Below are 14,957 nucleotides of genomic sequence, written 5' to 3' on the forward strand. Positions count from 1 at the left end.
GGTATGACTCAGAGGTGAATCCTCCATCTTGCCATCATGCAGTTAGAATTGTGTGTTTTGCTTGCAGCCTGTAAGAGAGGTTTCTCTGCTACACCGTGTAATAAACAGTTGGGTTTTGTTCCTAATATCTTGCTTCTCTCAGTTTCGGACCTTACCACTTGGATATCACACTCCCCCTCCTTTCCCTTTACCCTAGTTTTTGTGACTGGAAGCCTGTGTCCAGTGGTGTACCACAGGGATTGGTGCTGGGTCCTTTGCTGTTTGTAGTGCACATTAATGATTTAGATATGAATGTAGGAGGTATGATCAGTAAGTTCGCAGAGGACACGAAAACTGGTGGAATGGTAAATAGCGAGGAGGGAAGCCTCAGGCTACAGGACGATATAGACAGTTTGGTCAGATGGGCAGAACAGTGGCAAATGGAATTTAACCCTGAAAAATGTGAGTTGCTGCATTTTGGGAGGACTAACAAGGCAAAGGAATACACAATGTATGGTAGGACCCTAGGAAGGACAGAGGATCAGAGGGACATTGATGTGCATGTACATAGATCCCTGAAGGCAGCAGGAATGGTAGATAAGGTGGTTAAAAAGGCATATGGGATACTTGCCTTCATTAGCTGAGGCATAGAATATAAGAGCAGGAAGGTTATGATGGAGCTGTACAAAACGCTAGTTAGGCCACAGCTGGAATACTGTGTGCAGTTCTGGTCGCCACACTATAGGAGGGATGGGATTGCATTGGGGAGGGTGCAGAGGAGATTCACCAGTATGTTACCTGGGCTGGAGCGCTTCAGCTATGAAGAGAGACTGGACAGGCTGGGGTTGTTTTCCTTAGAGCAGAGAAGGCTGAGGGGGGACCGGATTGAGGTGTACAAAATTATGAGGGGCATAGATAGGGTAGATAGAAAGGAACTTTTCCCCTTAGTAGAGCGGTCAATAACCAGGGGGCATAGTTTCAAGGTAAGGGGCAGGAGGCTTAGAGGGGATTTGAGGAAAAACTTTTTCACCCAGAGGGTGGTTGGAATCTGGAACTCACTGCCTGAAAGGGTGGTAGAGGCAGGAACCCTCACAACATTCAAGAAGTATTTAGATGAGCACTTGAAACGCCATCGCATACAAGGCTACGGACCAAGTGCTGGAAAATGGGTTTAGAATAGACAGGGTTTGATGGCCGGTGCGGACGCGGTGGGCCGAAGGGCCTCTTTCTGTGCTGTATAACTCTATATGACTCTATTAACCCAATCGATATTTGGGTAATTAAAGTCCCTCACTCTATAGCTCTTGCATATCTCTGCGATTTCCCTGCAGCTTTGCTCCTCTACCTCCATTGTTGAGTCTGTGTTTACAAATGCAGTTATACTGAATAACAGGACACAGACTACAGAAGTAAGTAAACAGGTCTTTAGTGATTGAGGGTCAGGGCGGAACTGAGGTACACTTTGCTCCGCAGGGTTTATATACCGGTGTGGTCACCACCGGTACTACAATGTACAGGAGCCGTTAAAAAGAAGTCCATCACCTTAAGGTATCCTCTTAAGGTAGTACAGGTTACATACACTACAATTCCTCCCCTTTTAGCTTAACAGTGGACACCCCCAATTAATACACTACATGGATAACATATATACAATTTACACACAAGAACTGTTCAAAGATTCAGTCTCTGAGGAGGCCTCCTGATCCGGCCCAGATAACGCCTTTCAGGGATCTCTGGTTCCCGTTGCTGGGGTGACTCATCCACTTGATCTCCTATGGATTCAACATCATCCAATACGTTCGAGTCTGAGATAGATGCTATAGGCTCAATAAGTTCTTCAACTGGTGTCTCTGCCGTAGACATGGGGTCGACCCTTGTTCTCGATTCCACAAGTTGGTCAGCATGACGTCGTATTACGTTCTCTCCAACGTCTACCGTGTACATCAAGGGTCCCTGTCATGCACGAATTGTCCCAGGTTGCCATTTATCATCCCTATAGTCCCTGGCCAACACTGGTTATCCTATTTCAAAACTACGAGTGGCCTTTTTATTTACATGCTGGAATTGCTTGTTTTCGACTTCCCGTCGCACATTTGGTTTTAACAAATCCAACCGGGACCGCAACCTTCTGTTATAGAACATTATGGCAGGGCTTTGATTTGTCACTGCATGCGTGGCGTTTCGATACGCCATTAGGAAATTGTCCACCTTGTGTTGTAGTGGAATATGATCTTCACTCATGGCCTTTATCGCCTTTTTGAACGTCTGTACAAATCTCTCGGCCAACCCATTTGTAGCCGGATGATATGGGGCAGATGTATAGTGTTTCACCCCATTCTTTTTCATGAATTTCTGGAATTCTTCTGACACGAACTGTGGTCCGTTGTCTGAACATATTTGCTCCGGCAATCCATTCCTTGCAAATATGGCTCTTAGAACTGCAATCGTCTTCTCAGAGGTAGTGGTCGACATCTTAATCACTCCTGGCCATTTAGAATGTGCGTCTACTGCTATCAAAAACATGGAATCCATGAATGGACCTGCAAAGTCGATATGCACACGTTGCCATGGGGCTGAAGGCCATTCCCACGGATGCAGCGGTGCAATTGGAGGTGCGTTCTGAACTTTTTGGCACCCTGAGCAGCTTTTAGTCAGATCCTCTATTTGTTTGTCGATACCTGGCCACCACACATAAGCCCTAGCAAGGCTTTTCATCTTGACTCCCCCCAGATGACCTTCGTGCAATTCTTTTAGAACTCTCTCCCTTAATTTAGGAGGAATAATCACCCTTGTTCCATACATCAATGTTCCGTGACATACGGACAGCTGTTCTCGTCTGGCTGAGAATGCTGGTAACAGTGGTTTACCATGTGCTGGCCATCCCTTCACTGTCAAGTCGTAGACCCGAGACAGTGTCGGGTCATTTCGGGTCTCTCTCTCAATACCCGCATTGGTGACTGGTAAGCATTCGATGATGGTCGAGTGAAATATCTCGACAGGGTCAACTGCCGGTGCCTCTTCCACTGTAGGTAATGGCAGGTGCGACAGCCCATCAGCATTTCCATGTTGGTTTGTACCTTTGAATTCAATATCATATTGATGTGCCCCTAGGAAAAGGGACCATCTCTGAAGCCTCTGCGCCGTCATTACCGGAACACCCTTCTTAGGGTTGAAAATGGAAACCAACGGCTGGTGATGTGTCAGCAGCGTAAACTTTTGGCCTTGCAGGTAATGGTTAAATTTCTTGACTCCCCACATGAGGCTGAAAGCCTCCCTATCTATCTGAGCATAGTTGCGCTCAGTGGAGGTCAATGATCTGGATGCGAAAGCGACTGGCCTTTCCGAGCCATCTGGAAACTTATGTGAGAGCACTGCCCTGATACCATATGGAGAAGCATCACAAGCTAAGCGAATAGGCAGCGTTGGGTTAAAGTGAGCCAACACTTCCTTAGAGGTGATCAGTGTCTTGCTCTTTTGAAAAGCCCGCTTACAATCATCGCTCCACTTCCATGGTATTCCCGTTTGCAAAAGAGTGTTTAGCGGGTGTAACACCGTGGATAAATTTGGAAGAAACTTGTGGTAATAGTTAACCAACCCGAGGAACGACCTCAACTGGGATACATTTCCGGTGCTGGAGCTTTGACAACAGCTTCGATCTTGTCAGGTGACTTATGGAGCCCCTCCTGGTCAATGACGTGGCCGCAGTACGAGATTCGCTTTTGAAAGAACTCGCATTTCAGGCGATTAGCTCTTAGCCCATATTCTTTCAATCTGATGAGCACCCGCTCCAAATTCACGAGGTGATCATTATCGTTATCTCCTGTAATCAGGATGTCATCCAGGTAGCATTGTGTGCCTGGGATTCCCTGCAATACCTGCTCCATGGCCCTTTGCCAAATCGCTGGAGCCGATGCCACTCCAAAAACCAGCCTATTATACCGATATAAGCCCTTATGTGTGTTGATCGTGAGATACTGTTGTGACGCTTCATCAACTTCCATCTGTAGGTACGCCTGCGCCAGGTCTCTCTTGGTGAAGTGCTTCCCGCCAGACAGCGAAGCGAAGATATCTTCAATCCGCGGAAGCGGATATTGCACCGTGTGAAGAACTGGATTAACAGTGATCTTGAAATCGCCACAGATGCGAACCTTCCCAGGTTCCCCCGGCTTGTTGCTCAACGAACGCTTCATGACAGGAACAATGGGTGTAGCCTATTTGCTCCAGTCCACCTTGGACAGTACCCCTGAATGTTCTAGCCCTTCCAGCTCTGCTTCCACAGCAGGCCGTATCGCATAAGGCACCGGTCTGGCTTTGAAAAATTTTGGGTTTGCATGTTCTTCAACCTTGATGGTTGCCGTAATTCCTTTCAGTGTTCCAAGTCCCTGTTGGAACACCTCCTTAGCATCGTCTAAGATTTTGGACAGTCGTTTAGGTTTGACGTCGTCCTCCTTACAGGCATCCACAGTCAGTGCTTGTATGGAATGCCAGTCCAAATTTATTCTCCGGATCCATTCCCGTCCCAGTAGTGGCGGACCTCCATCAGGTAACACATACAAGTCCATTTTCTGACTTTCTAGACCACATTTACTTTTATCTTTCCTTTGGGGTATACTATTTGCCCCGTGTATGTTTTCAATACAATCTCCGTATCCCTCAGGGGAATGTGCGAGAATAACCTTTTGTAATCTTGCTTATTCATGACCGTTAATGCCGACCCTGTGTCCAATTGCATCTTCGCTTGAACTCCTGCTATCCGGAGCATGACCCAGATAGTTTGGTGGTCTGCTGTGTTACCCACATTATGTATTTTCAGACAACCCAGTTCCTTACTGCTGGAGTCTGAATCCGTCTTCTGTTCATCCGAACTGTTCTCTGTCACCTTGTGTACTTTTTTGTACTTCTCCTGCGGTGACTTTTTGCTGCTGGTCTTCTTTCCTGACCGGCATACTCTCGCTATGTGACCAAGTTTGCCACATTGCCTGCATTCTTTGTCTTTGAACCAGCACTGGTTCTGGTCATGCGTTGTCCTTCCGCAACGATAGCACTTTACTGCGTCCAATGCCATTTCATTGGTGCTGAATTCCAGTGGCCTTTGCTGTATCTCTGCAGCGCCCCGTGCTGCTGCCTCGTGGGATGCTGCAATGCTGAAAGCTTTGTCCAGCGTTAGATCCTTTTCCTCTAGCAGTCGCTTCTGGGTTCCTTCCCTTAGGAGCCCACACACAAACTTATCTCTCAGTGCGTCTGCTAGTCCTGTTCCGAACTGGCAGTACTTTGATAACTTGCGCAGTTCTGTTAGGAATTCAGCGTTGCTTTCTTCTTTAAGTTGAATTCTTGTGTAGAATTTAAATTGTTCCGCTATCAGCAGCGGCGTGGGGTTTAAATGCTCTTGCAGGATAGTAACAATATCCGCGAAACTCTTCCCTACCGGTTTGTCTGGGGTTACCAGGTTCCTTAATAACCCATACGTCTTCGCACCCATCGAGTTTAATAGGGTTAGTGCTTTCTTATCATCCGGTACATCATTCGTTGTACAGTAAACTTCGATGCGTTCCACATAAGTGGCCCAATCTTCCACATCGTTATCAAAAGCAGTGATGTTACCCGTTTTTGGCATCCTTGCTGAGTTTCTCCTTTCCCTTTGGATATTATTTAATATGGTGACTTTTTTCTTTTTTTTTTTAAATTTAAGATGGCGGCTTTTCCCGCGCTTGGCGGCTTTTCCCGCACTTGTCTTCTTCCCCCGCCGACTCAAGATGGCGATTCCCGCGCTGTTGCTGTCCACGCCTCCCAGCAGTCCTTCCTGCCTTTATTTTCCTTGCGCTGCTGCTCTTGTTTCCCCGCCGCTCCCACGGTCCTTGTGGCCATAAAACGCTTTTCTGGCTGCTGCGCATCTCTGCCCCGATTGCAGTCCGGCCCCTGACACCGGCTGCGGTCGTGTTCTCCACCCTTTTCTTCGTTTTCCCTCCCCTTCTCCCACTGACAACTCGGCCGACTTCCCCCCCGTGCCGCTCGATCGGGCTTACCCGCCGCTGTCGTAGAAGGGATGATCACTGCCTGTTGCTGATGTTGGACTTCGTGGCCAGAAAACCAACCCGGGTTCCCGATGGCCTCCCGTGCGATGCAGTGCTCAGCAGGATGTTGAGGGCGGATGCCCTTTTTCGACGCCCGTTTCTGAGGACGAAGCTTCCTTGGATGCAAAACTGCCGCTAGGTACGATCAGACTCATCGCCACTGTTGAGTCTGTGTTTACAAATGCAGTTATACTGAATAACAGGACACAGACTACAGAAGTAAGTAAACAGGTCTTTAGTGATTGAGGGTCAGGGCGGAACTGAGGTACACTTTGCTCCGCAGGGTTTATATACCGGTGTGGTCACCACCGGTACTACAATGTACAGGAGCCGTTAAAAAGTAGTCCATCACCTTAAGGTATCCTCTTAAGGTAGTACAGGTTACATACACTACATCCATCTCACTATTTGGAGACCTATAGAATACCCCCAATAGCATGATCATACCCTTTTTGCTCCTCAACTCTAACCAAATGGATTCTGTCCTTGTCCCCTCAAGAACATCCTCCCTTTCCAACAATACAATATTTTCCTTAATCAGCACTGCCACCCCACCTCCATTTTTTCCTTCCCTATCTTTTCTGAACACCTTGTACCCTTGAATATTAAGTGCCCACTCTTCACTGTTTTTAAGCCTCATTTCCGTTATTGCCACAACATCATATTACCACACAGCTAATTGTGCTTGTAGTTCACCAACCTTATTCACCACACTTTGTGCGTTTACGTACATGCATTCTAAATCCATTTTTGAATTTTTCGTAGTCTTTCTTATTCTGCTCCTATCTAATATGGTACTACTACTGCCTCTAATACTTTCTTCTCCAGTACTATCCAACAAACTCACTCTTTTATGCACTTTATTCCTCTTTTCTACTCCTATAAGATCCAAGAAAGACGACTGCAATGGTTTGGGCATGTTTCAAGAATGGAATGGCCCTGTATACAGAGGTACATGGAACAGGTAGCCGAGGAAGGCCTAGAAAGTGCTGGTTAGACAATGTCAAACAGTGGCTTGTCACAGAAAGGGATTCAGATGAGTGAGCTGCCAGGTTAGTTCAGAACCGACAACAACGGAGTGAATTCTTTCAGCCCCATGGTCGCTGTTGAGCTTACGGATGGAAATTTAGCAATAGTAGTAATTAACTATTTCAGAAAAGAAAAGGAATTCACAATTGGTCTATTTACTTAACTATGAGCCATAGATGGTGAGAGTCTAAGCTCGGGCGGTTCATATATTCCATTTAGCCAGACTGTGCCCAACCAGCAGGAAGCAAAATAAAATGACTAGCAAAACCCATGAATAAATGATATGTGCAGGGTCAGTAAATAATAATGGATATTAAAAATGCAAGTGTAGATTTCCTCTGTCATTATTGTGGTTTCCTGGCATAACTCCAAAAAGTGGGAGTGGGAAATTGGACAGGGAATCAACTGCCAGCTCCCCCACGGCCCATTGCCACTTCCAGGATTTTCTCAGTTGTTTTGCCTCTCCCAGGAGATTGCTTGGCTCATGGCTGGGGATGAGGGCGGATGGTTTTGGTGATATGTAGAGGTCGCACCATGATAGTAGAAGACAGGCTTGATGGGCCTTTGTTTTTGTATGTAATTCGTATCGACTTTGTGTTTGTTCTTCACATACAGTGACTTGCATGGTGCCATCACATCTTCTGACACTGATTCTGTTTTCCCTCAGGTCTGAAAGAGCTGACGCTGAGCGCTAACCCTGCTATCACAATGAAGGGATGGGCACGTCTGGCGATTGCAGTTGCACACAGTTCTCAACTCCGTGTCCTTAACTTGGATTATAATCCTTTAGGTGAGAATATCTGATCACAGGTGACTATGGACGTTTTGAGTCAACTTTGAGAACCACCCTTTGAAATTAATTACGTTTCCCTGCTGATTTAGGTTCGTCAATTGTTCATGTGCAGGACCAATTCTTATAGACAGGAGCCTGGAAATTCCGTGGCCGTTCCATCTTACTCCCGCCGTAACTTCGGTGGGATTCCAGCCGAACTGTGCTGGAGGCCATCCTGGCCTTTCTGTGAATAGTTCGCAAAGGAGGCGGAGCCCAGGGAAGGGGACTCCCTAAGTTTCTATGTCCTCAGCGGGACAATTTTCAGAGGTGGGACTGACCAAGGGGCCCAGGCTACATTTCTGTCCTTCACTCCCAACGATTTTAGAGGACTTTCTTTTCCTCTGATATTTAAAGTGGTCTTTATAAAGCGGGCTGTAGGAGTGACCATAATATGGTTGAATTCCAAATTCAGTTTGAGGGTGAGAGAGTTGGATCTCAAACCAGCGTACTGAGCTTAAATAAAGGAGACTATGAAGGTATGAGAGTAGAATTGACTAAAGTGGACTGGGAAAACAGATTAAAGTGTAAGACGGTACAAGAGCAGTGGTCTACATTCAAGGAGATATTTCACATCTTTCAAAAAAAATATATTCCACTGAGGAAAAAGGGGAGTAAAAGAAAAGACAGCCATCCGTGGCTTAGTAAAGTAATAAAGGATAGTATCCGACTGAAAACAAGGGCATATAAAGTAGCCAAATCTAGTGGGAGGATAGAAGATTGGGAAGCATTTAAAAGCCAGCAAAGAATAACTAAAAGATTAATTAAGAAAGGGAAGATAGATTATGAAAGTAAACTAGCAAAAAATATAAAAACAGATAGCAAGAGTTTCTACAGCTATATAAAAAGAAAAAGGGTGGCTAAAGTGAACGTTGGTCCCTTAGAGGATGAGACCGGGAAACTAGTGGTGGGGAACATGGAGATGGCAAAGACGCTGAACAAATATTTTGTATCAGTCTTTACAGTAGAGGGCACTAAAAATATCCCAACACTGGACAAACAGGGGGCAATGGGGGGGGGCAGGAGCTAAACACAATTAAAATCACTAAGGAGGTGGTACTCGGTAAAATAATGGGACTTAAGGCGGATAAATCTCCCGGACCTGATGGCCTACATCCTAGGGTCTTGAGAGAAGTAGCGGTAGGGATTGTGGATGCATTGGTGATTATTTTCCAAAACTCCCTGGACTCAGGAAAGATCCCGGCAGATTGGAAAACTGCTAATATAACACCCTTATTTAAGAAGGGAAGTAGACAAAAAGCTGGAAACGATAGACCAGTTAGCCTAACATCTGTGATTGGTAAAATGTTGGAGTCCATTATTAAGGAAACAGTAACAGAGCATTTGGATAAACATAATTTAATAGGACAGAGTCAGCATGGTTTTATAAAGGGGAAGTCATGTTTGACAAATTTGCTCGAATTCTTTGAGGACGTAACATACAGGGTGGATAAAGGGGAACCAGTGAATGTAGTGTATTTGGACTTCCGAAAGGCATTTGACAAGGTGCCACACAAAAGATTACTGATCAAGATAAAAAATCACGGGATTGGGGGTAATATACTGGCATGGGTGGAAGATTGGCTATCTAACAGAAAACAAAGAGTTGGGATAAATGGTTCGTTCTCGGGCTGGCAATCAGTAACTAGTGGTGTTCCGCAGGGGTCAGTGCTGGGACCCCAACTCTTTACAATCTATATTAATGATTTGGAGGAAGGGACCGAGTGCAACATATCCAAGTTTGCCGACGATACGAAGATGGGAGGGAAAGCAGTGAGTGAGGAGGACATAAAAAACCTGCAAAAGGACATAGACAGGCTTTGGCAGAAAAAATCAAAGAGCAAGTTATTATATAAATGCAGAGAAACTGCAAAGTGCTACAGTACAAAGGGATCGGGGGGTCCTGGTGCATGAAACACAAAAAGTTAGTATGCAGGTGCAGCAGGTGATCAGGAAGGCCAATGGAATCTTGGCTTTTATTGCAAGGGGGATGGAGTATAAAAACAGGGAAGTCTTGCTGCAGGTATACAGGGTATTCGTGAGGCCACACCTGGAATACTGCATGCAGTTTTGGTTTCCATATTTAAGAAAAGATATACTTGCTCTCGAGGCGGTTCAGAGAAGGTTCACTCGGTTGATTCCAGAGATGAGGGGGTTGACGTATTAGGAAAGGTTGAGTAGGTTGGGCCTCTACTCATTAGAGTTCAGAAGAATGAGAGGCGATCTTATCGAAACATATAAGATTGTGAGGGGGATTGATCGGGTGGATGTGGTGAGGATGTTTCCACTGATGGATGAGACTAGAACTAGGGGGCATAATCTTAGAATAAGGGGCTGCCCTTTCAAAACTGAGATGAGGAGAAACTTCTTTACTCAGAGGGTAATAAATCTATGGAATTTGCTACCCCAGAGAGCTGTGGAAGCTGCAACATTAAATAGATTTAAAACAGAGATAGACAGTTTCCTAGCAGATAAGGGAATTAGGGGTTATGGGGAGAGGGAAGGGAAGTGGACATGAGTCTAGGTTCGGATCAGCCATGATCCTATTGAATGGCGGAGCAGGCCCAAGGGGCCGTATGGCCTACTCCTGCTCCTACTTCTTATGTTCTTATGTTCTTATCAAGCAAGTATTTCTTTTAATGAGGGGGTGGGGAGCGGGACCGGGCACTCTTCTGCTGGACCGGCCACTCTTCTGCTGGACTGGGCACTCAGCCTGGACTGTGCACTGTTCTGCTGGTCCGGGCACTCAGCCTGGACCGGGCACTCAGCCTGGACTGTGCACCAGCCTGGACTGTGCACTCTTCTACTGGTCCGGGCACTCAGCCTGGACTGTGCACTCTTCTGCTAGACCGGGTACTCAGCCTGGACCTGGCAATCTTCTGCTGGACCGAGCACTCTTCTCCTGGACTGCACACTCTTCTGCTGGACCGGGCACTCTTCTACTGGACTGCACACTCTTCTGCTGGTCCAGGCACTCAGCCTGGACCGGGCACTCAGCCTGGACTGTACACTCAGCCTGTACCGGCCACTCAGCCTGGACTGCGCTCTCTTCTACTGGACTGTGCACTCTTCTGCTGGTCCGGGCACTCAGCCTGGACTGTGCACTCTTCTGCTGGACTGGGTACTCAGCCTGGACCTGGCACTCTTCTACTGGACCGGGCACTCTTCTACTGGACTGTGCACTCTTCTGCTGGTCCGGGCACTCAGCCTAGACTGTGCACTCTTCTGCTGGACCGGGCACGCAGCCTGGACCTGGCACTCTTCTGCTGGACCGGGCACTCTTCTACTGGACTGCACACTCTTCTGCTGGACTGGGCACTCTTCTACTGGACTGTGCACTCTTCTGCTGGAATGCACACTCTTCTGCTCGACTGCACACTCTTCTACTGGACTGCGCACTTTTCTACTGGACTGCGCACTCTTCTACTTGACTGGGCACTCATCTGCTGGACCGGGCACTCTTCTACTGGACAGCACACTCTTCTACTGGACCGGGCACCCTTCTGCTGGACCGGGCACTCTTCTGCTGGACTGCGCAATCTTCTGCTGGACCGGGCACTCTTCTACTGGACTGTGCACTCTTCTACTGGACCGCTCACTCTTCTACTGGACCGCTCACTCTTCTACTGGACTGCGTACTCTTCTGCTGGACCGGGCACTCTTCTACTGGACTGCGCACTCTTCTGCTGGACCACGCACTCTTCTACTGGAATGCGCACTCTTCTACTGGACCGCTCACTCTTCTACTGGACCGCTCACTCTTCTACTGGACTGCGCACTCTTCTGCTGGACCGGGCACTCTTCTACTGGACTGCGCACTCTTCTGCTGGACCGCACACTCTTCTACTGCACTGCGCACTCTCCTACTGGACTGGGCACTCTTCTGCTGGACCGCTCACACTTCTACTGGACTGTGCACTCTTCTTCTGGACTGGGCACTCTTCTACTGGACCGCTCACTCTTCTACTGGACGGGGCACTCTTCTACTGGACCGGGCACTCAGCCTGTACTGCGCACTCTTCTACTGGACCGGGCACTCTTCTACTGGACTGCGCACTCTTCTGCTGGACCGGGCAGTCAGCCTGGACTGCGCACTCAGCCTGGACTGCACACTCCTCTGCTGGATTGCACACTCTTCTGCTGGACTGCGCACTCTTCTGCTGGACTGGGCACTCTTCTATTGGACTGGGCACTCTTCTACTGGACTGTGCACTCTTCTACTGGACCAGGCACTCTTCTACTGGATGGGCACTCTTCTGCTGGACTGCACACTCTTCTACTGGACCGGGCACTCTTCTACTGGACTGTGCACTCTTCTACTGGACTGCGCGCTCTTCTGCTGGATTGCACACTCTTCTGCTGGACTGTGCACTCTTCTGCTGGACTGGGCACTCTTCTATTGGACTGGGCACTCTTCTACTGGACTGTGCACTCTTCTACTGGACCGGGCACTCTTCTACTGGATGAGCACTCTTCTGCTGGACCTGGCACTCTTCTGCTGGACTGCACACTCTTCTACTGGACCGGGCTTTCTTCTACTGGACTGCGCACTCTTCTGCTGGACTGCGCACTCTTCTGCTGGACCGGGCACTCCGCCTGGTCTACGCATGCTTCTGCTGGACCGGGCACTCTTCTGCTGGACTGCGCACTCTTCTACTGGACTGCGCACTCTTCTGCTGGACCGCACACTCTTCTACTGCACTGCGCACTCTCCTACTGGACCGGGCACTCTTCTGCTGGACCGCTCACTCTTCTACTGGACTGTGCACTCTTCTTCTGGACTGGGCACTCTTCTACTGGACCGCTCACTCTTCTACTGGACGGGGCACTCTTCTACTGGACCGGGCACTCAGCCTGTACTGCGCACTCTTCTACTGGACCGGGCACTCTTCTACTGGACTGCGCACTGTTCTGCTGGACCGGGCAGTCAGCCTGGACTGCGCACTCAGCCTGGACTGCACACTCCTCTGCTGGATTGCACACTCTTCTGCTGGACTGCGCACTCTTCTGCTGGACTGGGCACTCTTCTATTGGACTGGGCACTCTTCTACTGGACTGTGCACTCTTCTACTGGACCAGGCACTCTTCTACTGGATGGGCACTCTTCTGCTGGACTGCACACTCTTCTACTGGACCGGGCACTCTTCTACTGGACTGTGCACTCTTCTACTGGACTGCGCGCTCTTCTGCTGGATTGCACACTCTTCTGCTGGACTGTGCACTCTTCTGCTGGACTGGGCACTCTTCTATTGGACTGGGCACTCTTCTACTGGACTGTGCACTCTTCTACTGGACCGGGCACTCTTCTACTGGATGAGCACTCTTCTGCTGGACCTGGCACTCTTCTGCTGGACTGCACACTCTTCTACTGGACCGGGCTTTCTTCTACTGGACTGCGCACTCTTCTGCTGGACTGCGCACTCTTCTGCTGGACCGGGCACTCCGCCTGGTCTACGCATGCTTCTGCTGGACCGGGCACTCTTCTGCTGGACTGCACTCTCTTCTGCTGGACCGGGCACTCTTATGCTGGACCGGGCACTCTTCTGCTGGACTGCAGTCTCTTCTGCTGTACCGGGCACTCTTCTGCTGGACCAGGCACGCTTCTGCTGGACTGCGCACTCGTCTGCTGGACCGGGCACTCTTCTACTGGACAGCGCACTCTTCTGCTGGACCGGGCACTCTTCTACTGGACCGGGCACTCTTCTACTGGACTGCGCATTCTTCTGCTGGACCGCGCACTCTTCTACTGCACTGCGCACTCTTACATAGAAACATAGAAACATAGAAGATAGGAGCAGGAGTAGGCCATTCGTCCCTTCGAGCCTGCTCCGCCATTCAATGTGATCATGGCTGATCATCCAAATTCAGTACCCGTCCCCGCCTTTTCCCCATATCCCTTGATCCCTTCAGCCTCAAGAAACATATCCAACTCTTTCTTGAATATATTTAATGAACTGGCTTCCACCGCCTTGTGTGGCAGAGAATTCCACAGGTTCACCACTCTCTGGGTGAAGAAATTCCTCCTCATTTCAGTCCTAAATGGCTTACCCCTTATCCTTAGAATATGACCCCTGGTTCTCGACTCCCCGGCCATCAGAAACATCCTTCCTGCATCTAGTCTGTCCAGACCTGACAGAATTTTATAGGTCTCGATGAGATCCCCTCTCAATCTTCTAAACTCCAGTGAGTATAAGCCCAATCGACACAATCTCTCCTCATACGTCATTCCTGCCATCCCAGGTATCAGCCTGGTGAATCTTCGCTGCACTCCCTCCATGGCAAGAACGTCCTTCCTCAGGTATGGTGACCAAAACTGCACACAATACTCAAGGTGCGGTCTCACCAAGGCCCTGTACAACTGTAGCAAGACATCCTTGTTCTTGTACTCGAACCCTCTTGCTACGAAGGCCAACATACCATTTGCCTTCTTAACCGCCTGCTGCACCTGCATGCTTACCTTCAGCGACTGGTGCACAAGGACACCCAGGTCTCTTTGCACTTCCCCTTCTCCCAATCTATTGCCATTCAAATAATAATCTGCCTTCCTGTTTTTGCCACCAAAGTGGATAACCTCACATTTATCCACATTATAGTGCATTTGCCATGTTTCTGCCCAATCACCCAACCTGTCCAAATCGTACTGGATTTTCCCGACATCCTCCTCGCAGCTTACCCTCCCGCCCAGCTTTGTGTCGTCTGCAAATTTGGAGATATTACATCCAATTCCCTCATCCAGATCATTAATATATATTGTGGACAGCTGGGGTCCTAGGACCGATCCTTGCGGTACCCCACTAGTCACTGCCTGCCACTCGGAAAACGACCCGTTTATTCCAACTCTTTGCTTTCTGTCCGCCAACCAGTTCTCTATCCAAGTCAATACCTTGCCCCCAATCCCATGTGCCTTAATTTTGCACACTAATCTCTTGTGTGGGACCTTATCGAAAGCCTTCTGAAAGTCCAAATACACCACATCCACTGGTTCTCCCTTATCTATTTTACCAGTTACATCCTCAAAAAATTCCAGTGGATTAGTCAAGCATGATTTA

General features: G+C 48.5%; 1 protein-coding gene across 1 annotated transcript in view; it reads left to right on the forward strand.

Annotated features, from left to right (window-relative positions):
• lrrc73 (leucine rich repeat containing 73) overlaps positions 1-14,957 on the forward strand; it is a 223,443-nt gene that overhangs the window by 142,340 nt on the left and 66,146 nt on the right. Inside the window, exon 3 of the mRNA XM_085998248.1 lies at positions 7,747-7,869. Coding sequence (XP_085854374.1) covers positions 7,747-7,869 — 123 coding nt within the window. The remainder of the gene's footprint in view (positions 1-7,746; positions 7,870-14,957) is intronic.

Source organism: Somniosus microcephalus, chromosome 9 (assembly GCF_052327205.1).
Source record: "Somniosus microcephalus isolate GS21.2 chromosome 9, FLI_Smic_1.0, whole genome shotgun sequence".
Classification (NCBI taxonomy): domain Eukaryota; kingdom Metazoa; phylum Chordata; class Chondrichthyes; order Squaliformes; family Somniosidae; genus Somniosus; species Somniosus microcephalus.